General features: G+C 36.7%; 1 protein-coding gene across 1 annotated transcript in view; it reads left to right on the top strand.

The window, feature by feature from the left end:
* LOC125226901 (homeobox protein aristaless-like) overlaps positions 1-4,840 on the top strand; it is a 159,765-nt gene extending 154,925 nt beyond the window's left edge. Inside the window, 3 exon segments of the mRNA XM_048131078.1 lie at positions 2,611-2,807; positions 4,494-4,537; positions 4,540-4,840. Coding sequence (XP_047987035.1) covers positions 2,611-2,807; positions 4,494-4,537; positions 4,540-4,802 — 504 coding nt within the window. The 3' untranslated portion in view covers positions 4,803-4,840.
* The last annotated feature ends 7,312 nt before the right edge of the window (positions 4,841-12,152 follow it).

The raw sequence follows: 12,152 nt of genomic DNA, 5'->3' as shown, positions 1-12,152 counted from the left end.
GCCGAATGTATGGGGAACGCGTGTCAAGCGGTACTTGCCGCCTACGGGTATGTGCTTGTCGTTTGCTTGTTTATTATCCGATCGAAGAAATTTAAAAAGTAACAGATAGCTTAATAATGTGGCTAAATGATTTATGTAACATATTTTTTATCTAAGAGTCCTTTTTATTGCCTTTTTTGTGTGACAAAAGTAAAAAAAGACAGCCAAAAAAAATATTTTTGCATTATTATTAATAAAAAATTAACTACAAAACTATACTTTTAACGTGATACCAAATCTTAAAGGGCACTGTATTAGCTTTCAAATGACACCTCATTTGACAAAATCAGATAAGGGGTTCTTAGTCAAATTTAAACCCGGGACCGCGATCTTTGTGACGTCATAGTTAACCCCCCCACAGTCTGAGAATGCGACAAGTCATTTTTTCGTACTCAGTAAAGTCTACCGATCACAACGATACCACTTGTTAGCAGTATACTCTCCAGTCACATCAACTTTTTCCGAGACCCTCTGGCCGCTCTACTAATGTGTTTGACACGTATTTTTAATTTTTTTTAATTTAACCATTACGATAATATATGACTGATAGCCAGCTGGTCACCAAATATTTAAATATTTTTCATAAAAATAAATATCCATATACAGCGTGAGGATTCCATACAGGCGAATAATGTATCCAGTTATAGACTCTGATCATACGAATCGTATAGGATAATCATTTTGTTAAAAAGTGTTATTAATTAAGAGTATTTTTTTTAATCTGACCAAGCAGCAATGTACGCCGACCAACTTAATTTGACATGCCATAAACGTCATGTCGTAATAACCTTTACGAAGGTACGCTAATTGATGTGGACGTAATACATTGCGTGCTGAATTACTATGTATTAAAAAAAATATCTCATCTATTTATAAAAAATAGTTAGGCTCTTTAGGTCCGATACTAATAGTTATTAAGATATTCGCCCGTATGGAATACACACGCTCTATATTATTCACATTAGTACGGCAGTCACAGTATTTACGTACGTTGTATTTTTAGATAAAATTAATAAAAATATTTCATATTAGAGAAACCGGCCAGTAGCTCTTTACATGATAATTAAATTATCAAAGTAAATGTTAACAGCTAAACTAATTATAGTTCATCCTATAACCATTAAATATACCTACATTATAAAAATGGTATTCATATTGAAAAACATCTGTTAATTAACATTTAAACGTTTTATAACGAACGTTATTAAAGTGAATAAAGAGTTGATTAAACTTTTAATTAAAATCGAATAAATGGAAATTTTAATGTGGCGAGAAATAAACACATTACGAGTAATACTGTTTTAGCATTACGTAAAAACAGTGACCATCAAATATATCTGAGGTCAAAATACTCTTAAATATTTAAACATAGGTAATTGTATTTAAGATCTGGTACCGTAGCCGAATGGCATTTCTGCGACGCGAAACGAAAACGAAACGCCGCGAAAGGTAGTCTGGCTCTGTCGCGCTAATACGCAAGAGCGATAGAGATAGATATCTACTAGCGTTTCATTTCGTGAGTGTTTGTGCCATTCAGCTACGGGGCCTGACCAGAAATATATGATTATTGTCAGGAGGGCGCTGTTATTTTGATGTATGCGGTGACAGTTGAGTATACAGTGTGTGGATTCCATACGGGCGAATAATTTATCCAGTTATAGTATCTGATCATACGAATGGTACAGGATAATCATTTTGTGAAAACGTACGTGTTATTAATTTTATTACGAGTTTTTTTTTTTTAATCTAACCAAGCACCAATGTACGCCGTCCAAATTAATTTTACATGACATAAACGTCATGTCATGATGACGTTTAGGTAGATACGCTAATTGATGTGGACATAATACATTGCGTGCTGAATTATTATGTATGAAAAAAAAAATCATATCTATTATTTAAAAAAAAACATGTAGTTTAGGCTCCTTAGGTCCGATACTAATCGTTATTAAGATATTCGCCCGTATGGAATATATAGTCCTCCTCGCCGTGTCCGGCGACGGCGACTCCTCCAACGGTTATTGATCCGAAGCATGGAACGCTCTGATGTGGCTTGCGAAGCCAAACTTGGTTTTGAAAGTGCGATCACAGGTTGCGCAATGAAGCTGGCCGGCGGGGTTGTAGGTATAGCTATACGAGGGCTTCGGTCGTGTCTTACGGAGATGGCGTTTAGCATCCAGGTCTATGGAATACACACGCTGTAGTATGAAGAAAATAGTTCTAATGAAATTCCGCAAGATGGCGCGTAGTCATATATTTCTAATCAGGCTTTATGTCTATTTCAAAGACATTACATTGCATGAAAAGATATTTTTGCCGAATGGTCTGATGAGCACAGATATTTGTACCAGAGTCATGGGTGTTATAGATCTATGTATATATAAGTATTTTGTATGATTGTATCGTTGTCTGAATACCCACAACACAAGCCTTCTTGAGCTTAGTGTGGGATGGGAATCAGTCAATCTGTATACGAATATCCTATAATATTTATTTTTACTTTCAGAACGAAACCGTTTTTTAATTTTAATAAGTTAATTATAATAACCTATATTTATGAACTTGTTACAGGTATGGTTCCAAAACCGGCGAGCAAAATGGCGGAAACAAGAGAAAGTGGGGCCTCAGGCGCATCCCTACAACCCCTATTTGGGGGGCGCGGGGGGCGCCCCTCCCCCGTCTGTGGTGGCATCCATGCCCAACCCCTTCACACAACTGGGGTTTGGCTTCAGGAAGCCTTTCGACACGAATGCGCTGGCATCTTTTAGGTAAGAATCTCATCAACATATTCTTATGAGACAAAAAAGAGCAATAACAAAAGACAATGGGACGCCAGGTGAACCCATATTTGGGGGGCGTGGAGGGCGCCCCTCCCCCGTCTGTGGTAGCGTCCATGCCCAACCCCTTCTCGCAGCTGGGGTTTGGGTTTAGCAAACCTTTTGACACGAATGCCCTGGTATCCTTTAGGTAAGAATCTCATAAGCATACTCTTATTAGACAAAAAAAACAGCAAAAGAAAATGGGGCTTCAGGTGCATGCGTATAACCCCTATTTAGGGGCAGGGATTACACCTCCCCCTCTGTGGTGACGTCCATGCCTTTGCCCAACACCTTTTCACAACTGGGGTTTGGCTTCAGGAAACCTTTTGATACGAATGCGCTGGCGTCTTTTAGGTGCGCAAACTTTATCAACGTACTCTTATGATAAGAATCTTATCCGACAGAAATCTATAGATAAATCAAAAATAGATACAAGCTTCTTTCACATGCTGATTGAAGTGTGATCGATCATGTTAAGAATTAAATAATGTATAAACTACAAGTGATGGTAGTGAAACCACCATTTGGGACTGCCTAAAAATACAATAAATTCTTAGACAAAAAAAATATTTTTGGCACAAGCTTTTATCGCCGACTGTACCTTTCTTTCAACAGTCATCTACTAGCTCTCCGAGACTTTTCTAAAAACCGCTTACTCGATGGGGATACGACGTTTCATAACAGAGTCCCTATGACCACCTTTCTGCTCTATCATCAGATCAGCTCCATGATACTATAATATTGCATTGTCACGTGATTTACACATGTGTGCAAAATTTCAGCTCAATCGGAAGCCGGGAAGTGGGTCAAATTTAGCTTCTACGTTTTGACCCAAACTAACAACTTGAAGCTTTTTTTCAACAAGTTGAATAAAATCTTGTAAAAAATATTTACACGCGTGTAAAGGAGGAAATTAGGTACTTTCACGTGTAATCTAAAATTATTTAATTAATGAATATCGGATTTATTAAACAATAGCCACTTATACAGAGTGGGGCCTGTAACAAAAGCAAAAAATTAAACTGTAGGCTATTCTCCTTATACTGATCAACATTTGTACAGCGACTTTTAAAAATAACTTGTATTTTGAATTTTATCACCCTTGAAAGTTTTTTCTAAGAGGTAATGTATTGCGAATTCTGTTAAGTCTAAAGTGTGACAGACAACGTCAATGACAATAATAATGGCGTACATTGAAGCTAATATTTATTTTGTATGAAAAATTAAAAATTTAAAGTCTTCATAATTTTTAAAAGTCACTGATCAAATGTTGGTCAGTTTAAGGAGTGTAGCCTACAGTTTGATTTTTTGCTTTTGTTACAGGCCCCACCCTGTAGATAATCGTAATTGGTGAATGTAAAGTGACTACTTATCTAAGCGGATTATGTTATTATAAGAGATTTAATTCTTGTTATCAATATATTACCTCCAGTAATTAATGTTATCAGATAGCAAACACGAGTAATAAATGTAATAATCACTAGGTGGAAAGACTGATGCTAACCGGCACTGTCTGTTAACTATGTTTACAAATAAATCATTTTAATTTGCCCTCTTCTTGAATACTACCTATCTATTAGTCAGTCGCTAACCATACCATTACATTGTCTCAAATAAAATTTCCTTTGTCAACAGATACGGCAGCACACCAATGCTCGGAGCACAATACCTCGGCGCCCCCTCCGACCACCTCTCTTCAGCACCCCCCTCTACACCTCAGCGCCCCCCTTCCACTCCCTCTTAGCCGGCCTCGCGCCCCCCAGAAGATCGCCCGAGCCCCCACAAGTTTCACCCCCCATCTCGCCAGGCAGCGAGTCCCCTCCAACGGCTCCAGAAGTAGAAAGAAGGAGCTCGAGCATAGCGGCTTTAAGGATGGCCGCGAGGGAACATGAGATTAGGTTAGAGATGCTAAGGCAGCGACATCATTCAGATCTGATCAGTTGAAACTAACTTTTGACCCAGTGCTAACCCAATGGTAGAAGGATTCAGAAGGATTCTAATCAATAGGTACATTGTGTTCGTATAACATGCTGGTACCAGGGACCACAGGATACCAGGGATTAAAGGTCTTGTTGAACTGGAGGAGATTATTCATGTAAAGATTAAAAAAGCCGCTATATAATAACGTAAGGTACAGCGGGGCAAATCTCGACTTGCAGGCAAATGTAACTGGTCCGTTTTCTCCATGTTTTACAATGTTTGCATTATTAATAAATAGAGTGTCCACCGGTTATATATGGTAGGCGACTTCTACATGTAGAACTCAACATCATAGTGTAATAATGGAAAAAATGGATTAGTTACAATCAACCTTTCAACCTTACTGTAAAAAAAAACTACACAAATAGGGACAAAAGATCCCTATTTCGGCTACCCACGCAGACAGTAAATTTAGCACAATACTGATAAGAATGTTGAATTTTATACAGGGTGCCCGGTAATTAATGGACAACCTTTTAACCACCAAGAGGGCACCTTATACTGGTCCAGAAAATCGACTTTAAGGTTTAGTAAAAGTCACCTGGTTTTCGAGATTTTCACACTTTTTAAAATTTTAATGTATATTAATGGACCACCTTTTTTAACCACCAAGAGGGCACCTTATACTGGTCCAGAAAATCGAATTTAAGGTTCGAATTTCTGGACCAGTATAAGGTGCCCTCTCGGTGGTTTCAAAGGTTGTCCATTAATTACCGGGCACCCGGTATATGTTGCATTCTTGAATGAGCTCTCTCTTATAATTTAAATTGTATTGTTATACGAACGTGTGTGAATCGGTATTCATGTAAATTATGTAAAAATTAGTAAAAAGTATTAGCTAGGCTTTAAGATAATGTAAAGAATGTACTTAAATCTCCGTCCATTTTAGGCCTTATTGTTATTTATTGTAAATTTAAGATAATTAGAGGAATGCCTTAATATCTCAATTTAATGTTTATAGTTAATAAATTATTTGTAAGGGATCAAACAAGGAATGGTTTTATTATTATTTGAGCAATATTTTATTTATATAAAAGGTGATATTTTTGTAAAGAGTTTCGATTTTTCGATTCATCTGATCTTACTGATCAGATCATACAAAAAACTATTTCATGTTCAATCATATCTTATTTTTTTAACCATTGGCTTAAACTTAGGTTAGCAAAATAAGTGAAATGAAAATTGTTATAAACGCTACGAACTAACAAATATATGTACCGTAAATCATAGAAAATTAGATTATCAATTCATTAATTTGAACCTGTAATTTGTATTATAAATAGGACCAAAGAATTCAGTTGTAATCGTTATCCAGTAATTAAAACGAAACTTAAACATGACCAGTGTTCACTTACCTTGTGTAGGTATTGTTTGTTATTCTAAATGAAAATGAAAATATCGACCTATCACGTACAATAAAATCTATTGAAAATATTTTCTGTGTTTCATATTGCTTCCCTAGCCCTCATTTTACACAAAACTTATAATGAATTAGACGAATCGGGCGTTTTACTAAAACATCGAATCGGTATGTGGCACAGCGCACATTTAAGAATCATGGTTCAGTGGCGTCCTCCATATCCATACTAATAATATTATAAATGGGAAAGTGTTGTTTGTCCGTCTTTCACGGCAAAACGGAGCGACGAATTGACGTGATTTTTTAAGTGGAGATAATTGAAGGGATGGAGAGTGACATAGGCTACTTTTTGTCTCTTCCTAACGCGAGTAAAGCCGCGGGGAAAGACTAGTATTTAATAAAAAATATCCTCCAATGAGAGTGCCACTGGACACTCAACATGTTCTCAACGCTAAGAGTCTAATAAATTAAATTCAACTTTTTTAAACGACTGAGCAGCCCATAAAACAAAAAAGCGCACTCAATTACCTACCAAAACGTAAATGTTAAGAGTCTCCCATTAAAGAAACCAATGAGAAATAATCCAATTTAGTAGAACAATCGTCAACCATCCATCATCGGATCGTTACGCGGCCTGCCAACCGTCCGTCCGTCCATCTATCCATCACCCTAAACGGATACTCAATTAATTACATAATCTCACCTAATTAAAATGTAATTCAATTATTTTTAATCCCACGTAGATTGGATTTCAAATCTATTAATCTAAAAATTCAATTACGAACTATATGGCAACGAGATGATGATTTAGCGATTAAAAAGAAAACGCCGTGCACGATTTCTTTAATTGAACCTTGTATTTTTATGGGCAGAGCTTGGGCGGCTACCGCTTGTGTAAACTTGTTCACTGATTTATGTTCAAAGCTATGAATGAACCGAATATCGAATGTTGTATTACCAGTTTGTTGGAAGCGTGTGAAAGAAAAATTGAGGTACTTACTGATTGATTTACAAGAGGTGGCCTCGAAGTTTCCGCTGGTGGTCGGGACTTTAACCTTTTCAACGCCATCTGTTTCTGCAAAACTTGTAAATAACACTGACTGCCATAAGCTAGTAAGTATAAACTATTTCTAAAACGTTGAAGATTATCTTGCCATCTTATAATCATTCTTGGCGCCAAAGAAACAAGTGCTTGGCGTTCGTAATGTAAAGTGCCGCCGCGAAAAATGAAAAATTCGAAATAAGGGATCTTATACGGTGGTCCCTAGAACCATCGGCACGAATTTATTAACAAGACGACACAATTCGTAATGTAAACTCAGATTTAGAACTCTAAAGAGAATTTAGCTATCGGACTTAAGTAATATTTAGGTGAAAGAAATGTTATTGAATGTCTATCTGTATCACTGGGCTAAACCAAGACCACAGAAGCTGTAAGAGGAACTACAACTTTGCCAATCGCTCATGTTTATCATAAGTCTTATCTTGCATCTCGCCAGAAATACGAAAGGTCAAGTCAAAACTATCATTCAATTGTAGAGATCCAGCGATAGAAGCGCAGGGCCGTGTTTTACTAATGAAAAATAAATAATAACTCTGTTAATTTAATTGTAATCGAATTTTTATCCCGCACCCATCAGGCTGGCCCGCCTCTTGACAGACTCTTATTACTACCTAGGAAACGCATGTTACAGGAGGTAGCGTAGCGTTGTGATACCCGTTGAGTTGGGGCAATTCGAGGTAGCGGGGTGATACACGTTTTATGTAAAGATCATATATTAAATAAAATCCGTCAAGTGCTCCAACTTTACGAATCAGGCCTTAGGTAGCTTCAAACTTCGCATTTCGGGTTCTTAGGGCCACGATTTCCTTAAACAAGCATCTGATCGACGTTGTCCGGATTGTACCTACACAGATGTCTTCCACGGTTTCTTCCTAACATTGCCTGGCTAGAAAAAAGTAGTTTGGTTCTCAAAATAGGTGTCTAATGTCTATGTGTAACTGAAAATACCTATAGTCACTAGACCCAGGCAATGTTAGGTAAGGTAGGCAACGTTGGAGCATTTGACCATTTCCGTAAAACTACGTAACCATATGCATTTATAGTTCAAAAGCTCCCAACCACCACTAAATTCAAAATCTTCGTTCAGATGATATTGTGATTAAGTACATTAGGTCAACCGGAGTATTTGTGTCTGGTGGGTTAAATCCGTCTTTTGAAGATAAGTCTAAAGAGAATAATATTTATAGAACTAGTTCCGCTTAGAAATTATCTTCAAAAGACGCACTAACCCACCAGACTCAATCTCCATGACCTTATGTGACAAATTAAGTCCGGCTTTGTCAGATAAAAGTTGACATAAATATTAATTTCGATACATAATAATCTTAAACGACATTCACAATTTTAATTCTTTATTATCTTATTTTTTGACATACCTACCTTATTTCCTACTAAAATAAATACTATTATTATATAGTTCCACATTCCTAGACCGTCAAAATTGTTCTCTTTCACACCTAGCATAGTTTAGATTTAAGACTTGCTATGCCCTGTCAGGGTCCATGTGTAACTAATGGTAATATAAATGTGAGTGTGCACGGGAAAACGTCCCACTTTGTCGATTGCTATAAAGCCGCTTTGTCAGTTTATTCATGTAAAGATACTAGTAAATCTCGCCTTAATGGCAACCGACAAAGTGGGACGTTTTACAAAACACACTTACAAATATGTAACACCTAATGTAACCATGGATGCAATAAATAATTATGAATTATTATGAATTAAGTTTTCGCCATCCGCGTCTCCCTTGCGCCACCCCATTTTAGACATTTGGGCGTAACCTCGCCAAATCTAATTATGAGTTCAGGCAAAAAACCAAGCAAAATGCACATTTTTGTATGTTTTGTGAAGTTGTCGAGATTCCTGTGTGCGGACGACGGGTTTAATGGGTTATTATTATTCGGTTGATTGTGTTCATCAAAGTTTGGAAGGGCTTTATTTTTAGCCACTATAGAGGCAATGTATAAAATATACTTTTAACGTAAATTGGTATACTTATAGTGATGATACCTTATTACTGTAAGTAGGTATCATATTCATACATAGCACGGCAATATTTAATCTAAAATATTTTGGGCCATTCTTTTTAAAATTTTCACCGTTTCATTTCAAAAAAACACTGACTAGACTGTGTGTTCGTAAATTACAAACGTAAATATTTAGAACAAGTTCAATTAAATAATGTAATTTTGAAATATAGGAAAAAAATCAAACTATGCAGTCCGAATTAACCATTTCACCAACAATCCAAAATATCATGTTCTTTTTTTTCATTTAAAAAATCTTGACGTGCATTTGCACCGTAATTAGTTAAGTATAAGAGAGTCTTTAGACACAACTTAAGCATGTTACGAGTAATAGGCGAGACGACTAAAAAAAACTAATTAGTCTGTCAGTTAGATTATCAAAGATTTTTAGACACGTATTTTTTTTTCTCGTAAACGAAAATTGACAACGGTCACGCGAAACTTCAACGCACTGTTCAGTGTTCACGCCTAGGTACAATTTACTTAGAAGTGACGTCACAAGCCCCACTCCGGAACTTTGATGCTCTATGTCTTTGTATTTTTTTTATTAATTAGAAAAAGCGAAAAATATGTGTTCTGTATTTTTGGACGATCTAACTGACGGACTAAACAGAATGCCATTTTTTTATGTAGTCGTCATCCCTATTGTAAGTATGTATTTAGTTATTCATTTAACTCCACCATCTGCTCAATACAAATAGGGTATAGGTATCAGAATTTTATATAGCAACTTCTGTTTAAATTTTATAGATTTTCAAAAAGGTCACCACCGACTATTGACACCCTACCGACTAGGACTCCATAAATATCAATACCATCGATAACTACAACACGATTCCGCTAAGCAAACAAACCGACCGTTACCAATAATCGATATTATGTATCGATGTTCCCATCACCAGTATCGATTAATTATGAATTGATTAGTGGTGGGCGGCGATCCTCTAACGAGCACTGCCGTTTCGAATACTCGATATTAAATGTAACATCACTATTTTTATTTGTACCTGCTTTTAAATCATATCTGTGTATAATAGGGTCTTTTTTGTAACGAGACAGTCGAGAAAAATACGAGTATGCTAAAGTAATAGCTGTTTCGTGTTCGCTTAATTACTCTATGTAAGCTCTAAAGAGTGTATCTAAGTAATTTTAAACTTTATTTCGCAGGCTTTGAGGTTGTAAATACGTGTTAAAGTTAGAAAAGGTCTTGTGAGGTTAAATGGGACCGCCACAGACTTGTACCACGGTACGGTCTTGCTTCTGGTCTTGGTTACTTGTACAGAACATTCTTTGTTAATAGTTTGTGGTTCATTTTAATTTAACAGTTTTAAATTACCATAATACTTCTTTTTGAGCTAAAAGTCGTTAACACTACATAGTTATTAAATGAGAATTTATGTGGGTAGTAGTTTAAGTATAGGGTGTAGTGATATATGTAAGGAATCATTGTACATATATGTATTAATACGTATTTATACATACATAAATATCATCTAAAGCTGCATTGCTGCTGCTATGAGTATGTGACATTACTATTTTATTGTTGATATCGCCTCTGGCTCTATAATTAATAGGCAACCCTTCTCCTCCTCCTCCTCCTCCTCCTTAGGACTCCTTAGAATACTTGTACACTCTTTTTTGCTGTGTACTTAACACAGCAAAAAGGAGTGTACACGTTTCTAATGGGTTGGCAACGCGTACCTATGTGACACGCGTAGTTACACCGCTTTTCATCAGGCGGACTGTATGCTTGTTTGTCACCGACGTAGTATTAAAAAAAACTTACAAGAACAAAATAATGTAAAATTGTACTATAAAATTACGATTTTGGTTAAATCAATCATTAAATTTCAGAACTATTCAGTCATTACTTCAGTCCATAAATTTTTTGATAAATTGAGTTAATAAATATTACAGAATAATGTTCCTACCCACACTATGCCCAATTACTCAAGAAGCTCTTGTACTGAGACGCTTCAAAAGCCGAACCATGCAATTTTCAAAAACATCACGCTTTTAACACATAATACCTACATTCATTTTCTAATAGTTACCTTATATTTTAATTATTATAATTAATTATTTGTATACCCTCTACTGTCCATGGGAACAGTTTGTGAGGGTCCGTTTCGGTAAGGCGCGGGCGCTGGGCGGGGCAAGGCGCAGCTCCCGCGGCGCACGCGCAGCCGTCAGGGCTGCCGCAAAAAAATTTACGCTTCCGGCGGGACTTGAACCCGCATGTTTTGCAATTCGTGCATAGCTTTTAACCGATTAAACTACGGAAACCACGCCGAATCTCGCAAATTTCTCCACACATCTTTTTCTAATTCTATCAAAGGCATAATAACGGGTAGTCTATGCGCGGCGAGATACTTTCGCGTGAATCGTGTGTTAACTAGCCCTGCTGGTTAGCTAATTCGATAGGACAGCTTCGCCCGTGTTAAACAATACCTTAACGGTAACACATAAACCTTCCTCGAGATTATTTTAATAGGCGAAAAACCAACACAGTACAAACGCTACACAGTACTGTAAAAGAGACTCATTACATCAATTGATCTTTTTATTTCAAGGGAGTTAAATTACACACAGCTACTCCCAATCGCTGCTTCTATTCGAATGCGTTCGTTCTCCTTGACGTACCTATTATTCTAAATTCAAATCGGGGACTACTGGCAGTCACATAACATCAAATGCTGTAATAGTATTTTATGCAACAGGCGTTTAAAGGAGGTCAAAAAAGACGAGTGGCGTGGGTATCGTTATAACAATGCGTTGCCATGGTTACAGAGCCAAACAATGCGTTTTCAGTTTTTTCGATACTGCGCGCATGCGCGGAAAGCCAGCGGACGCTGGCTTTGAGG

The sequence above is a fragment of the Leguminivora glycinivorella genome, chromosome 6 (genome assembly GCF_023078275.1).
Source record: "Leguminivora glycinivorella isolate SPB_JAAS2020 chromosome 6, LegGlyc_1.1, whole genome shotgun sequence".
Lineage (NCBI taxonomy): Eukaryota > Metazoa > Arthropoda > Insecta > Lepidoptera > Tortricidae > Leguminivora > Leguminivora glycinivorella.
This window is presented reverse-complemented; position numbering and strand designations above follow the sequence as displayed.